We start from the raw sequence: 16,159 nt of genomic DNA on the forward strand, positions 1-16,159 counted from the left end.
TACTTATTAATACTTCTTACTTATTCTAATTACTATTTTCAAACTGATTTCTTTCTGGTGAAAACTGAATTCTTACATTTTAAAAGGATTTCACTAGTATGAATACATCCTACATTGTCTACAGAGAGAAAATGTAGACAAATTCCAAGAGATTCTTTAACTTATATATTTATATTTTAATATAGTTATATTTAAATATTATGATTTTAATTGTAGAAATGGGTCTTTGAAGTCTTTAGTCTGTAACAGCACACATACACTTAGATGTCGTAAAAGATGACTCGTAACTCATAAATCGGTTCATTTAAAAGGGCCTATTCAGCAGAATGATTCCTTTAGGAGTCGGACCCCGCTTGCTCGTTCACGATCCGATCACCCCTCGCAACAGAACGCAAACGCGAACGTGCATTCCGTTTCGCTGGTGCACGTGGGCTGTTTCGGCTGTCTCGGAGACCGTCGACGGCCTTACAGTGGCGCTCCCTGCTGGTCAGACATATGACACTGACATAAAGGTTTTTAACAGGCTAAATCCGTTAGAGAATCTCTGCTAAATCTAGTGAGGTCTGGAGCATTGCAGGTTGCCAACGTATTTAATGAAATTCGTAGATCATAGCAGCTTTGATGCTCCTTCGTTTGACCTGTTTACATATTTGAAATCAGTTAACGTTATCGTTAAATTAGCTTAAAGCTGTTTTCTCCCTTTTGCGCTGTTGTAATCTGCTACATTATTCCTTAATAATGTTCACAAATTGATGTATAGTCTGATAAATTAATAATAAAAATAATAAGTGGCATTTCTGACTGAATTCTATGCATTTTTTTGCTTTAATCTTTGTAAATGATATATACAATGACAAAAATAATTGTAACATTTGCACAGACTATTGAGTCAGGACATTGAAGAAAGTTGCCTAAAAATTGCTGAGCAAAGTCTACCCAAAAATAAACTATATTATCAATTTGTAAACGAAAGAAGAAAAAAAAATATATTATATACATTGTTTAGTCTGCATATTTTAACACGACCCCGATATGCCATATAGTGTAATGACATATAGCATTGTCTAAGCTGTCACAAGACTGTCCAATCAGAGCTCAGATCATGGACTACCCGATCCGTTTTCCCAATACTAGTGACTGAAGTCAAAGGAGGCGTGGCCTCTCGCTTCAGGCACCGTCAACGAGCTGAAGTGCACAAGAAACGAAACACTTTCGGGACGTTAGTATGGCGGACAAGAATATAAAGAAGAATGTTACAGGAGGTTTGTTTGGAAGGTATGAAAAGTCTTTTTAGGTGAACCCAGTTAGTTGTGAGCACAGAATCCATTAATTATAATGGTAGTTTTCATCGAGTAGTGTGTGTAGTGCTGCAAACCGCTTGTTTACTCTTCCTGGTACATTTCGATGGTGTTCATTTGTCACATATAATTGATCTTCTTTCTTTGCCTTTCAGCGTCGTGCCTGGCGACGAAGGTGAAGATAAGTTTAAGAGCACTCACCACATCTTGTTTTACAAGTAAGCTGACCAAACATCACAAAAACGGTGTATCGATGTTTCTGTAAACTGTATATACTAGTTAAGTAAATGATTCACTGATTAATAAAATGCTTGATTGACGGATTAAATAACCTACACTGGCCAACAGGCGACAGAGAGCCAAACATGGGTTGCAGTATTGTGCCTCTCTGGATACTTTAGTACTGACAGAAAAAGGAGCGAGTTTGGAAGTCTTTGAAGCAAAGTCTAAGGTATTTCTCTGGTGGAATATATCTGTTTTAGCTGTTAAATACTGGGCAGAAAATGGAACTCTGAGGCTCTACACTACATTTAATGCATGCTTGCCAAAACAGAACAATAGAGTAAAATACTGTATGTGTCCAAAAGTTTGTACACACCTGCTCATGTAGTGTTTTTTCTGAAATCAAGGGTATTAAGAAGTTTCCCTCCTTTTTGCTGCAGTAAGAACCTCTTCTCTGGGAAAGCTTTACACTAAATGTTGGACGTTACTGTGAGGATTCGATTGCATTCAAAGCGTTAGTGAGCTCTGATATTCAGTGGTATTTGATAGTGCTCTATCACACCAGTTACACTTCTTCACAGCCCAAAGCTGTGGGCTGTGTACCCCTATAGCTGACATTTGGCATTGGGCACACTGACCTTAGGCTCATATACGGCTGCTTCAGAGCGTCCAATTCTACTGGAAATGCTTTTCTAAGGAGAAGGGAACGTAGCTGAATTCACTGATTAGAAGGGGTGGATACTTTCGGACACGTAGTGTATGCTTGTCTAATAGTAAAGTTAACAGATTTCGTCTTATTCATCCACCAAATTGCCTAATAATTTGAATATACGTAGAAAGTACCTTAACTTTACCTGAGCGTTTGGTTTGTTTGCATTTGCAAGTTTTCAGATAACATGTGAGCAAGACATTGACGCTAAAATCTTTCTGTATCTAATAGGAACGTCTGCTTCTACAAATATGGCCAGTTCAAAATGGAACTGTCAGATTTACTATTGATGAGCTGCAGCCTATCAAACCTCGATATAAGGTTGTAGATGTTTTGGTCGGAGAACCAAGATATGAGCAGTAAGTCCTGATTTCAAGATGGCAGCACTTCTTTTTATACATATTTAATGAAGAACATATATTAAAAATAGCCTGCAGGCCCTGTTTTGGAGAAATTCTTCCCATGAGTGTTATTTCCTTGGCAGATTGAGAATTGATTGGAGGAGAGCAGGTTGTGTATCTCTGACCTGGGGTCCAGGACAGCACCGGGTCCAGGTCTCTGCTTCTCCTTTTTGCCTAGAGGTCTTCTGTGAGGAAGAAGTGATTGTCACACTCAATCCAAAAGGTAGACTCTGCTTTGAGACACTGCAGGATCCAACCAGGTAACTGGAAAAAGAATATTGTAAGCATATTGTATTTTCCATATATTAATTTGAAAATAATCCAGAGCTAGATATCATCACTGTCATAAGAAAATGTTGTGTCTCTGAAATGGTGTATACATGGGGAAGGGAAAAAGTTCTTAACATTTGTCAATTTAACTTAAAATACATGTAACCATTGCACAGGGGAGATGAAATAGAAATTTAATGTTATATTAACGAATGGTAAGAACTTCTGTAAAGGACAAAAAAACAGAAATAGTTCCAAGATTTTATGACAGCAATAAAACAAATGTTTAAATTTTGTACACTAACCCTTTCCTGACTTTTTCCAGGCCATACTCAAGTTCACATGAGGCAAGATTCTCACTTACTGTTACGTAACACAGTGACACATTTGTAATACTGCTTCATTGCTGCATGATGAAACATGCTTTGTGAAGGTGGTCGAAAAATCCAGTTCTTTCGTTTCACAGGATGAGGAAGATCCCTTAGGGCTGTGGAAAGAGAACTTTCGACAGTTTCAGGACATCAAGGCAAATGGTGAGTTTGCCAAGGATTATGCAGATGAAAATGTATTCTTTCAGCATTACAGCATTATAAAGCTAAAACAATGTATTACTGTTAACATTCGTCATACAGGTCCCAGTTCAGTGGGTATTGACCTTAGCCTGCATGGTTTCACTAATGTGTATGGTCTTCCTGAGCATGCCGATTCTCTCCGGTTGAAGGACACCAGGTAGAGTTGGGGTTTGATGTTCATGTCTGTCTGCTACAAAGTTCAATTCCAAAAAAGTTGAGACAGTATGTGAAATGCAAAGAAAAAGAGAAAACTGATTTGTAAATCTACTTTGACGTGTATTTTAATAAAAAACAGCACAAAGACAAGACAATTCATGTAGTATTTTTATGAGCTTGAGTTTTTTTTGTAAATATACACTCATTCTGAAATTAATGCCTGCAGCACAAAAAAAATAGAATGGGGCAATTTAGGATTAGGAACGTCATGAAATATCTATTAAAAAAGCATTTTAAGCTATTGATGCTGTCAGGCTCGAATATAAAAGTAGAAAGGCCTTGCCCGTTATGAGCAAAGATAAGTTGAGGCTAGCCAAAAAATGTGTCAGTGAGTAATCAAACAGTTTAAGAATAGCATTCCTCAACAAGTGACTGCAAGGAATTTAGGTATTTCGTCCTCTACGGTGCATTGTATAATAAGATTAAAGGAATCCGGAGAAATATCTGTGCCGAAAGTCGAAAATCATAGCTGAATGCCCATGTCCTTCGATCCTTTAGATGTCTGTCACTACATGGGCTTGCACAAATGCAAGTTGAAACTGTTTTAGATGCAGCGAAAGCCATATGTCAACACCGTCCAAAAACACTGCCAACTTCTCTGGGCTTGAGCTCATCTGAAACGGCCTGATGGACACTGGAGATGAATGTTGTGGTCTGACAAGTCAACCTTTCAGATTGGTTATGGAAAAAATCGAAGTTGTGTTCTCCAGGCCAAAGAAGAAAAGACCTATCTAGATTGTTACCAGTGTAAAGATCATAAACCAGGGTCTGTCATGGTATGGGGATGTATTGGTGGCCATAGCATTGGTAACCTACACATTTTTGTGAACCATTCACACTGGAAGATATTACATATGTTGGAACAATCTATTGTACTGTTTTCAGTTTAATACAGGTCAAACTGAATTTACTGATTACTGCTTTCTGTCTTCTTAATATTTCACATACTGCCCCAGCTTTTTTGGAATTGAGAATATTAGAACAAATTTAGTTCTAAAATTTTAAACTGATGATGTCATTGGCCATAACTACTGGAAGCTGTTTATATATAGCCAAGAGAATACTGTAGTACAGCATAGTAAGCTGATATATTAACTAATTAACTTCACTTCCTGGTCTATTTTACAGTGGCAGTGAGCCATATCGATTATACAACCTGGATGTATTTGGCTATGAGATAAACAAAAGGCTGGGACTTTATGGCTCTGTTCCTCTCCTGGTAGCTCACAAGCCAGACAGAACGCTTGGCGTGTTTTGGCTAAACGCCTCTGAGACTCTGGTAGATCTCCAATATTCAAACCATGAGGAGGTATGATTCCATCTATTTATACTCTAATGCCTCTCTATAAGTCATTAACTACAAACAGCCAGACCACTTTTTTATTCTTTTGGGAGCTCTCTCTATAACTGAGAATTGAGTATTGAGTTTTTCAATAACATAATTTGGCAATAACAATAAGCCAGCAACATTTTAAATTAACTTTGCTGGCCAAAATGCTAAGTGCAAGAATGGAGAAGATGCCATTATAAGCCACTAGGGGTACTTCTAAGTATGTCAAATGAGCCTCAGTCTTAACAAATGATTGATTTTACAGGTGATTGCATAAAAACTGAAGAACAGAAGAAAAAAATAGAGATCAGTTTGTTGTGTGATCCCTTTCTCATTATTTATATGTTCCTGGTGTTTTTTGGCAGGAAGAGAATGGTCCACCAGTGAAGAGAAACAGGATCAGTACTGAAACTAATGTGAGCTGGGTGTCGGAGAGTGGACAGATTGATTGCTTCTTACTGCTGGGACCCTCACCAGCCCAAGTGTTCTCCCAGTATGCTCAACTCACAGGTATTCACCTTTGCTTAAAGTGATTAAATGTAAATGTAAATGATAGTTTGGCAAAAAAATGAAGTCTGTCAGCTAAAGATATATTTGGTTATGTGGCTACGTAATGCAAGCTTATTTCTACCTGTGCTTAAAGGCCCAAGTCTTGAATATATAGTTTTTTTGACACTCTGTGTCATTCTTTTAGCTGTATAAGTATGATACAGACTCAGAAACCACATAAGCAGATCTATTTGAGACTACTTAACAACTCAAAACAGTTTGAAGTAAATGAATGATGCATTACGAATGCAGTTTGCACAGCGCTAATTAGTGGATATGAGCTTTGATTGCTTATTAGTTATATATTATTCTTGTAGCTTCAGTGCAAAACTAAGCAAACTAGACACCAGAGATGTCTTGGCTGATTGATAACATTTGGAGTATGGCGAAAAATGTTCATCAGAAAAGTTGTTTTAAAAATTGTTAAATTAGAACATTTACCAAATGATTGTGTTAAATATCAGATATTGACTAGTGATGCCCCATGCTGTATGTTGTCGTGCTTGTTGCTCCTTCCAGTGGTATTCTGTGTCTGTGTCCTGTGTTTGTGTCAAGCAAGGTGTAGGCAATGTTTTTCCACAGAAAGAATGACACATTTCTCTCGTGGGTGATATAGTCTCACCTGAGTCATCTTAATGTCAGTAACATATGTGTAGGATGTCTATTTATGTACATTGTAGGTTTATTTTCAGTTTGCTTTCTTTCTCTATTGATAGGATACCAGGCATTGCCCCCTCTTTTTTCTTTGGGCTATCATCAGTGTCGCTGGAACTATGAGGATGAGGAAGATGTGAAATCTGTGGATGCTGGCTTTGACCTCCATGCCATTCCTTATGATGTGATCTGGCTGGACATAGATCACACTGAGGGGAAACGCTATTTCACATGGGACTCCAAGCTCTTCCCCAACCCAGCAGACATGCAGCTCCACCTGCAGAGAAAGAAAAGGAAGGTGAGCAGGTGAAAGCTGAGAGCAGTGGCTCAGTTTTGCATCAGTCAAAGTGTGTTTGTTTCCCATACATATTCCTGAGGTTCTTGTATTGTTTCTGCCATAATGTGTTCTATCTGCACCCTAGTTGGTGGTAATCAATGATCCCCATGTCAAAGCTGATCCTCGTTGGCCTTTCTTTTTTGCGGCCAGAGATGGTGAGCATTTTGTGAAGGACAGAGATGGCAATGTTTACTATGGAACATGCTGGCCAGGTATGACTTTAGATTATCTTAATGATGATTTCCAATTTAGTCATCCCTGATACTCTTTCTTTTCTGTGTACAGTAACGTTTCTGTAATGAACCTTTAAGTGGGAGTTCCACTGATATTTATAAAATTCTGCGTAATTTTATTGGTAAGATATAAACAGAGTAATTCAGACTGGTTTGATGTGAAGGGTTCCATTCTAGAGAATCTTGCTGAGTCTGAATGGTTCACGGTGGTGATGATAAAAACCACTGAGAAGTACATGCAGTCAAAATAATACCTTTTTTTTAAGATAAGATTATTTTACCATTATCAACATTACATGTAAAAATCCAGAAGACACATGTAGATACACTGGTTGTTTCAGATAGTAAATAAAATGGCTATATTCATAGACGTTGCAACCCCTGGTTCTTATCACCTCCACTGTAAAGAAATCCGAGGCAGCATATTTTCTCTACTATTGAGAAATTTTGAAAGACTGATGGAATTCCCATTTAATTACTTTTACAATACCTTTATTGTTTTGGGGCAACAATGTAAAATTTGACATACCTATTGTAGGCTTATCAGCCTCATTTTGTTTATCAGTTTCATTATGTATGGGGCACTGAATGCAGTTCCTTAGCTGAAGTGTCTGCTGTCTATCATTAGGTAATTCCTGCTACTTGGACTTCAGTAGTTCAAGGACAAGGTCATGGTATGCCAGACAGTTTTCATTTGACAAGTACAAAGTGAGTGTGAAAGAAATAGTTCAGACTTTTCAATCATTTGTTTTGAAGTATACCTAAGAGAAAGGACTAGTTTTCAAGTTCTGCTCTGTATGTGACCACTGCCTAATGCCTGTCTGTGTTAGGGGTCTACAGAGTCGTTGTTTGTGTGGAATGACATGAACGAACCCTCAGTCTTCAATGGTCCTGAGCAGACAATGCCTAAAGACGCTGTACACTGTGGAGGTTGGGAGCACAGAGATCTGCACAACCTCTACGGCTTCTTTCAGGTTAGAGCAGCCCTAAAAGCTGTTTAGAGTTTGCATTTGTGAGGATTCAAAGGCACCACATGTAAAGCAACAATATTCCCTCTGCAGCACATGGCTACTGTTGAGGGTTTAATCACTCGCTCTGGTGGACTGGAGAGGCCATTCGTCCTTTCCCGCTCCTTCTTTGCTGGGTCTCAAAGAATGGGTAAGCAAAAGTCTACATGAAATAATAAAACTGTACATGAATCTCCTCCTCATTATTTGTAAGCATACAGTACACTGTACTGATCTATACAATTCTGTCACAGGTGCAGTATGGACAGGAGACAATGTTGCTACCTGGGAGTATCTGAAGATCTCAATCCCCATGCTGCTGTCATTGAGTATCACTGGAATACATTTTAGTGGTGGTCAGTAAATTCCTTCAGCTATTTGTTGTAATGGTCATAATATTCATCTTTATTTATATTGCAGTTTTCATCTGATTAGATGATCTCAAAGCACTTTACACAGGAACATAAGCAAGTGTTGAAATATAAAACATTATGGGTCAAGTGAAATACCAGCACAAGTACAAACTATAGGAAAAAAGAATAAAAATTCCAATATACGAGATATATACTAGCTGAAGTAAATGTGTTTTTAATCTGCATTTGAAAACAGGAAGCTAGTCTGAATCATGGAAAACTGAGTCTCAGTTTCCAGTAATTAGGAACTATGTAAGAGAAAGCTTAGCTGTAAGTGATCCTCAGAGTTTGCAGTAATCCTGGCTTAGCTGAGGCAGGACTGGATCGGCTATAGTACTTCAGGAAATTGGCAAGATATGCCATAGTTAGGCCCTTGAACACTGTAAGTGTCATAAGCAGGACTTTGTAGGCAAAATGGAACTTAATAAAAAGCCATTGTAAACTGAGGAGGTAATAAGCTCTTACTTTCTTTTTTCTGGTGAACACATGGTCGGCAACATTGTGATCTCACTTAGAGAAACAGCAGGACAGTCAATCAGAAAAACATTGCCATAGTGTAATCTGCAAGTTCAGATGTACTCAGTTATTTATCTTAGGGCTTATTACTTAGTAAGTACTATGAATAATTTGGTAGTTGCCATGAAACTGTACAGTACTGCACAAAAGTCAGAGACAGCTGTTAATTATAAGTTATTAATTTTTCATGAGATTTTCTGAGGAGATTTGTTATAAGATAATCTGCATGCACAAGGAGGGGAAAAGTCAAAGGAAAATATGTGGGGAAAAACGGGTATCTGATTGTCATCATCAGATAAACAGTACAGCTTTTGTCTTTGAGAGATGAACATCAACATCATGAACGTGTTTGTTATTACTTGGATCATGAGAAGCAGAAAATGTAACCAACTTGTTGCATTGAAGGCATAAAAACATATCCCTGCATATTTTTTTTTTGAAATATTGAAGCCAAACCTCTCAAAGAATGGAAGCTGTAGTAAAGGCACACACCAAATACTGAAAATTTAGATATTGTATTTTGTTGTTGTTTTATTATTCTGTTAAATATATGTTTCAGCCTTTTCTGATGGAGAAAATGAATAACTCGTACATAACTGTGCTTTATGGAGTTAGTGGCCATTTTGACTGAAAATTAAATAAATGAGGGTTAGTCTCAAAATTTTGCACAGCACTGTGGGTCTTAGAGGGCATTTCTGCATAGTTTGGTGGTTTCTCTGCTCAAACCTGATTCAACTCAGCAGCTAATTTCCAGATATAGAGCAGAGTGGAACATAGATAAGTGATACAGCATACTGTTAGATATTAAAAAAAAATTAAAACATAATAAATGTGTATATACATATATATGCACACACAAATGTATGTGTGTGAGTGTGTACACATATATATATCTGCGTGTGTGTGTGTGTGTGTGTGTATATGTTTGTGTTTGTAGCTGATGTAGGGGGTTTTTGGCTGGATCCTGACCCTGAACTGCTGGTGCGCTGGTACCAGGCAGGGGCTCTGCAGCCCTTCTTTAGAGGTCACTCAGCTAAACAGACAAAGAGGCGTGAGCCATGGCTGTTTGGGGACGCAGTCACTTCAGCAGTGCGATCAGCAATCCAGCAGAGATACTGTTTACTGCCCTATTGGTACACTCTCTTTCACCTTGCCCATACCTCAGCCTTACCGCCCATCAGGTACAGGGGTCTAGATCCTTCAATGTGGAGTGGATTAGGTTTTTGACTGTAGATTAGCTGTTATGAGCCAGTGAAATTCATTCTAATGTTTGTTACAGACCTTTATGGGTGGAATTCCCCAAGGAGACAGAAACCTTTATTATGGACAACCAGTACATGATTGGTAAATATGAGAATGCCAGAGTTGTCAGAATATCAAAGCTAATTTCAGTAGTATTATTGTTGTGTGTAATTAATTTACCGCATTTTGTTTAATTTTGGATTTAAATCAATGAGATTTTTATCATTTTAGGCAGTGCTCTCCTTGCCTGTCCTGTAACTGACCCAGGCGTCACAGAGGTCAAGGTTTTACTGCCAGGATCAGATGAGGTCAGCCTCAAGTTCTATGGTGCTCCTTATGAATGATGTCAGTTGTTTTGCAATGCACTGAAAGGATGTCTGAGCAAAGCAGTGTGTTTGTGTTGCAGTTGTGGTATAATGTAAGCAGTGGTGAGCAACACAGAGGAGGTGGGACTCTGACTCTTCCTGTGACTTTAGAGACAGTGAGTAATTTATTGTTTGCAAAATTGTGAGGATGTCCTGCTCCTTTTAGTTATTCGTGCTACTTCAGTCGACCTTTCAGTAAAGGTTACCTGGTAGCATCCTTAACACTTGTGCAAACAGATTAGAACATTCAGTATCACACAGAGGAGTACATTTGAAACATTTTTCAGAAAAAAAATACATTTTATATGATGTTCAGCACATACATACATTTAGGCCTGTTTAACACTACACTATGCAAATTTCACCTCTCTGGTGAAAAAATGTTGTCTGGTGTTATAGTACTTAAAGCGAGTGTCAGGCATAGTGCGTTCCTCAGTAACACGTGTAACACATGTCTTACTGCGGTAATTCTGACTAATTTACTGCTAGAATTGTTCTCACTGCAGGTTTATTTTGAGGAGTTCTGTTGAAGTTTTTCCTGCACTTGAAGGAAGAAGGAACATTTAGAAATGATTGTGATTGGCTAAGAGACATGTCAGTTATAATTCTGCAAATTAGCAGTTGTTCTATTGTGGCCACACACAAACCAAACCACACTCCACAGAGAAAACAACTCACAACAGATATTCATTGTTAATCAGCATCTCTTTTTCTACCAATAGCTGGATTGGCATTTTCTTAGCATTTGTATTATGTCCTCTATGCTAGGTGCCTTTGTTCCAGCGGGGAGGAACAGTGGTGTCCAGGAGAACGGGCTGTGGCTCTTGCACAGCTGAACTTCAGCTGCATCCCTTTACCCTCACTGTAGCCCTGGACTCAGAGGTGACCACCCTTCCTGGCCAGATCATGATAAATACATAAAAGGAATAGGATCATCACAGTTTTATTCATTATGCTGTAGTGTACAACCCAGTGTTAATCATATCATTTAAAATTTCAATAATCCTGATAACATGGTACAGCTTTTAAAAAGTGCTTGGCTGAAGTAAATAGTCTACTGCTTCAGTGCCCCTGCAAATTATGCACCAGGACAGTGCATAGTTACATAGAATGAACAGTAAACTGCAGTAGTACTTATGATTATTTTATATTTAGGTCAATTTTATGTATTTTTTGGTGTTATAAAGACATTTAAGAGGTTCAGTTAAAAGGCCAATATAATACCAGTGGTGAAATTATTTCACCATGAATTAGTGCTTTAATCCCAATGCAAAGAAAAAGTCTGTTTCTGCCCTCTACTCTTCTCCTTTAATAGTGTGTTTTTTTTGTGCTCTGGGAGCAGATTAAATGTGAGTTAAAAAGGGGAACAACAAAGTTTCTGAATGTATCGCAGACTAGATTTCTAATTCTCACTATTTTATCAATACCGCGATAATACTGAAAACTGTGATCATTTTGTCACTGGTATTATGATATGAATTTTTATACTGTTCCTTGGGCAAAAGAGTTCAAACAGCTTTTTAATCCAGTCTGCTTTACTCCTAAACTGATGAGTATCTATCCCTACAGGGCAATGCTGAAGGTATGCTGTACCTGGATGATGGTCATTCCTTCAACTACAGGGACAAAAAGCAATTCAGCCTACGGAATTTCACTCTGCAGTCTGGCAGACTTACTAGCAGGTAAAGTTTCTCCTTTTTTACTTTTTCTCATTGTATTTTTTATTGTACTATATCTATGATGTACTCTATAGAATTAATTATTTATAGTGCCCATTAAATGTTTGGAGACACCCTGCTTCCTTTTGAAGAAGAATTTGATGTTTGGCATATTTAATGACAATAATTATAAAAATGATCTGACAGTGTTACGATAGATAGCCAGACAGCCAGACACAGACAGATAAACAGATAGATAGAACTTTATTAGTCATGAGGGAAATTGCAGCATTACAGCAGCAGGAACACACACACACACACACACACACACACACACCTTTTATATATATATATATATATATATATATATATATATATATATATATATATATATATATATGTATGTATGTATGTATGTATGTATATGTATATGTGTGTGTGTGTGTGTGTGTAGTTGTGTTGTTGTTATAGTACTTTTTATATTATATATTACAAAGGCTTGGAGGTGGTATGAATTAGGTTGTTAGTGCTGACATCACAACACTGGTTAAAAATGTTTAGTGTGTATAATTATTCCCAAGATGTCATTATTCCTTCAGTTTTTTTACAAAATAAATTGCAAAATCAGAATATCTTTCTATATTATTATTATTATTATTATTATTAACAACAATAACAACAACAACAACAATAATATATCACTTTTCATTTCAGTTATAAAGTCTCAAAGTGCTTTACACAAGAATATAAGTAAAACATTGAAATACCATGGTCATAACAGCACATTTACAAACAATGAGACACAATACTCCAGGCATTTTAATTAAATTTAATCTGAATTTAAAAACACCTGTTATCCACTCTAATATATTCCAGAGTTTATGAACTACATATGAATTATATCTTCCACCAGCTGAGCTGTAAGTTATTGTAGGCATTTCAGTAAGCTGGCTTCAGCTGAGTAAAGTGGTCTGAACAGGCTATAATGTTTTAACAGATCAGTGAGATAAGCCAGAGTAAAGCCATTAGGAGCTCTAAATGTCATAAGTAAGACTTTGTAGTTAATGTGGAACTTAACAGGAAACCAGTGCAAACTGAATAAGATCAAAGTAATATGAGCCCACAAGCTGCTGCTTCCTGAACCAGTTTTAGCCTATTTAGAGATTGCAGAACACCCAGCCAGTAGCATGTTACAGAGTGGCTTGTAGCCTAGTGGTAGGAGAGGTAAGCCAAATCCCAGGGTTCAAATCCTACAACTCCCACGGTATTCCTGGTTGTGCCCGTGGCGCTGCTCTACCAGCGGTGCTGTGCTGCTCCCAGACTGGGCATTAAATTGACAGCAAAATGACAAATTTCACTCGCAGGACCAATACAGAATAGCTGTAGTCTAAATATGTCTAAATATGTAATTATGTATAGTTAGTGCAAAGCCACAAAGAAAACATGCCCGTGCTCCCAAACTTTTGGTGGTCCTCCTAGTGCTCAGGCCACCAATTTGGAAGTTAAATGTTGATCACAGAATGCAAAGTATATGTGACCATGGTTTGTGCTGTGGAAGTTCTGAGTACAATTTCACTTGAGCACTCTATACCCAGCTGTGCAGCTGAAGAAGGCGAATTCATCTCAGATGGCAAACTGGAGTCAGTGGTCATTCTGGGTCAAAAGAAAGTTAGCAGGCGACCTACTCTAAACTCAGGTGAGACTTACCCATATTATTTTAGACATCACAGTTGTTTGTGTTTTTTTGTTGTTTTTTGTTGTTTTTTTAATCTGGTATTTTAATCAGAATATACTGTTTATGGTGTTTGCTTTTCCTATTAAGTAAGTTTGTAATTATTTTGGATGAAAATATTAAAGGGCCTATATTATGGAAAATCAAGTTTCCTTCCCTTTTGTATTGACAAAAAGGAGTAAGATATCTTTCTGGGATGTCAAGAGAACAACTAATTTAGCTATATCTACTTATTCAGCCAGCAGTTTAGCCTCACCAATTCACATTTAAGTTATAAACACAGGACAGCCAATCAGCACACAGGTCATTTATCTTATTTTGGTCTTAAAGGCACATTATAAAACGGATAGTTCCGCTCCTAAAATCTGATTGGCTGAGCCACGCTCGAAGCTATTGTAAAATACACAATATACACACACCAACCTCCTCACAGCAACTGAATTCTGTATTACTGCGCCACACCATGCCACGAAAAATCTTTGACTGTAATGCTGCTCACATGGATCACCAAGTATATCGTATGAGTAAGAGCCTGTTTGTTTGTTTTTTTTTACACTGAGGGTTTACATTGATTGCTTACAACGCATTTTCTTAACTAGAACTAGGCTGGTCAGGTAGCTAACAGCCTAAAAGATAGCCAACAGCCTAAACAACTCCAACATTAATACCACTGGCTTGAATTAAAGTACTTACAATAAGGTTCACTTTAAAACAGCAATATAAAAGTCTAAAGAAAGTCACTTGAATGGCTTACATGCTTCAAATGTCTGTGTTTCAGTCAGTCCCAAACGGCTCATTAATCCCTAAATAGTGTGCTAACTATGGAAGTTTAGAAATTCCAGCTTCTACAGCCAAACAGTGCACTATTTGTGAAGTATGGATATGTCCCAAATTATTATTATTTTTTAGCTATTTTATGTACTGTTGGGGTGCAGCATCCAGTATTTAAATTCCAATGTAGTGCACTATGTAGGGAGCAGGGAGCCATTTGAGATTCAGCCCTAGCGTGAGAAGAGGGCCGCCCTTGGATTGGGGCTTAATAAGACTTGTGCTGGTAATTTGGTGACCAAGAATATATAAATTTATAAAGCGAAGGTTTTTGCATTAAACAGTGCTATGTTATCATATGTTCATTGTTATACAACAAAAACTTAAAAAGTTCATGAAATGACTGCAATATAAAGTGATGGGCCGACCAAAAGTTTTCTCTGCATTCACCGATCCATGGTTGCTTGGCAACGATACCATACTCTTGGAAACTACCCTTCTAGACGGAATTTTTGTTTATGTGAATTATTATTAATAATAACATTTTCTGAAAAATTGTGTATTTTGTCCTATTTTATTGTCGGCCGCTGTTTTATAAAAGCAATGAATCTGTGCGTTGGTGCGATTTTGTCACGGTGAAAGGAGTTTTAGGCACTCTGCTTTGCATCGTGTTTAAGAACACACTCCTCCCTGATAAAATCGCAGTAATGCACAACCTCTCGTGGCTTACTGCTTGTAACAAAGACAGCTTGTTTAATTCTGAGATATAAAGAGAGGTTGGAAAGTGGTCATGTAATAAGTTATGTCTGTATTTGGTACATAAAACCATATAAATATGGCCCTCAGGGGGAAAATAAAATACAAGAAAAATCCAAGATATGGACCCTTTAATGCTGAAACTATGAATGTACAGTAAATGGTTTTGCAGTGTTTTGAGACTTTTTAGTTTCTTTTTTTCTATCTGTAGTAATCCAGTCTCTCTCTCCCTCTAGCTGCAGGGAAGACCACGGTCATGTTTCAGTTTGAACCAGAGCGAGCTATGCTGAAGCTAACTGATTTGAACCTGGATATACACACAGACTGGGAAATCATAATATAGCAGCAGTGCTGTAATAGGTAACAGTGCTGGAAAACAGCTTTTTTTAATCTGCTCTAATGTTTTATGTCCAAAAAAGCTTTGATGTGCATGATGTTTTTACGTGATGGGACTGAACTATAATTTCAGACTGACGAATGCATATAAATGTGAGATCAGCAATGGCAGTGTAACTTAAAATGAATTACTATTCAAAAGTACATTTTGTAAAGCTGAAATGCAGCAGTGTATTTCTTTTATTGTTTGTTTCTTTCATGTTTTGTCTTAATCCTAATGTCTGCCCATAAATTCAAACCCTGTGCATTAATTGTGTTCTAATATTGATGACAAAAAGAAGCTGTAACATTAAGCAATAAAAAAAAACAATCATTACAATCCACAACAGTTTTGTTACATAAGCACATTGAGAGCCGACCCTGGAATCAAAGAGGTGTTTTTGTCACTGACCTTTTAGGACTATGTACTAGGTTAACAAAAGACAGTCTTTGTTATCTTTCTGTGTTGTAGGCAGTGGTCAAGACCCCCATGACATGTTGCTCATATGTATTGTAACCTGCTCACATGTGAATTT

The 16,159-nt window shown here is 37.5% G+C and overlaps 1 protein-coding gene across 2 annotated transcripts; it reads left to right on the forward strand.

Annotated features, from left to right (window-relative positions):
* Nucleotides 1-1,159: 1,159 nt before the first annotated feature.
* On the forward strand, nt 1,160-15,963 carry ganc (glucosidase, alpha; neutral C). Of its 2 annotated transcripts, none has more exons than XM_036593442.1 (24): nt 1,160-1,275; nt 1,454-1,516; nt 1,647-1,749; nt 2,461-2,588; nt 2,714-2,890; nt 3,226-3,265; nt 3,367-3,433; nt 3,533-3,629; nt 4,817-4,997; nt 5,384-5,528; nt 6,284-6,519; nt 6,644-6,770; nt 7,420-7,499; nt 7,622-7,765; nt 7,853-7,949; nt 8,053-8,154; nt 9,665-9,908; nt 10,007-10,071; nt 10,201-10,277; nt 10,376-10,450; nt 11,103-11,216; nt 11,904-12,016; nt 13,588-13,688; nt 15,485-15,963. In XM_036593442.1, exons 1-24 carry the CDS (start codon nt 1,226-1,228, stop codon nt 15,589-15,591), a joined length of 2,733 nt encoding a protein of 910 aa, XP_036449335.1. In that variant the 5' UTR covers nt 1,160-1,225; the 3' UTR covers nt 15,592-15,963. The 2 variants fall into 2 exon arrangements, with proteins under 2 accessions (XP_036449335.1, XP_036449336.1); XM_036593443.1 differs by having other exon boundaries at nt 3,226-3,247.
* The last annotated feature ends 196 nt before the right edge of the window (nt 15,964-16,159 follow it).

The sequence above is a fragment of the Colossoma macropomum genome, unplaced genomic scaffold (genome assembly GCF_904425465.1).
Source record: "Colossoma macropomum unplaced genomic scaffold, Colossoma_macropomum, whole genome shotgun sequence".
NCBI classification, from domain to species: domain Eukaryota; kingdom Metazoa; phylum Chordata; class Actinopteri; order Characiformes; family Serrasalmidae; genus Colossoma; species Colossoma macropomum.

Bases quoted from the DNA above. Each gene is read 5' to 3' on its own strand.
- ganc (XM_036593442.1), top strand. From the start codon at position 1,226: ATGGCGGACAAGAATATAAAGAAGAATGTTACAGGAGGTTTGTTTGGA. The intron at 9,909-10,006 runs GTACAGGGGTCT...TGTTTGTTACAG, and splicing joins TCAGCCTTACCGCCCATCAG to ACCTTTATGGGTGGAATTCC. The intron at 10,072-10,200 runs GTAAATATGAGA...TTATCATTTTAG, and splicing joins GGACAACCAGTACATGATTG to GCAGTGCTCTCCTTGCCTGT.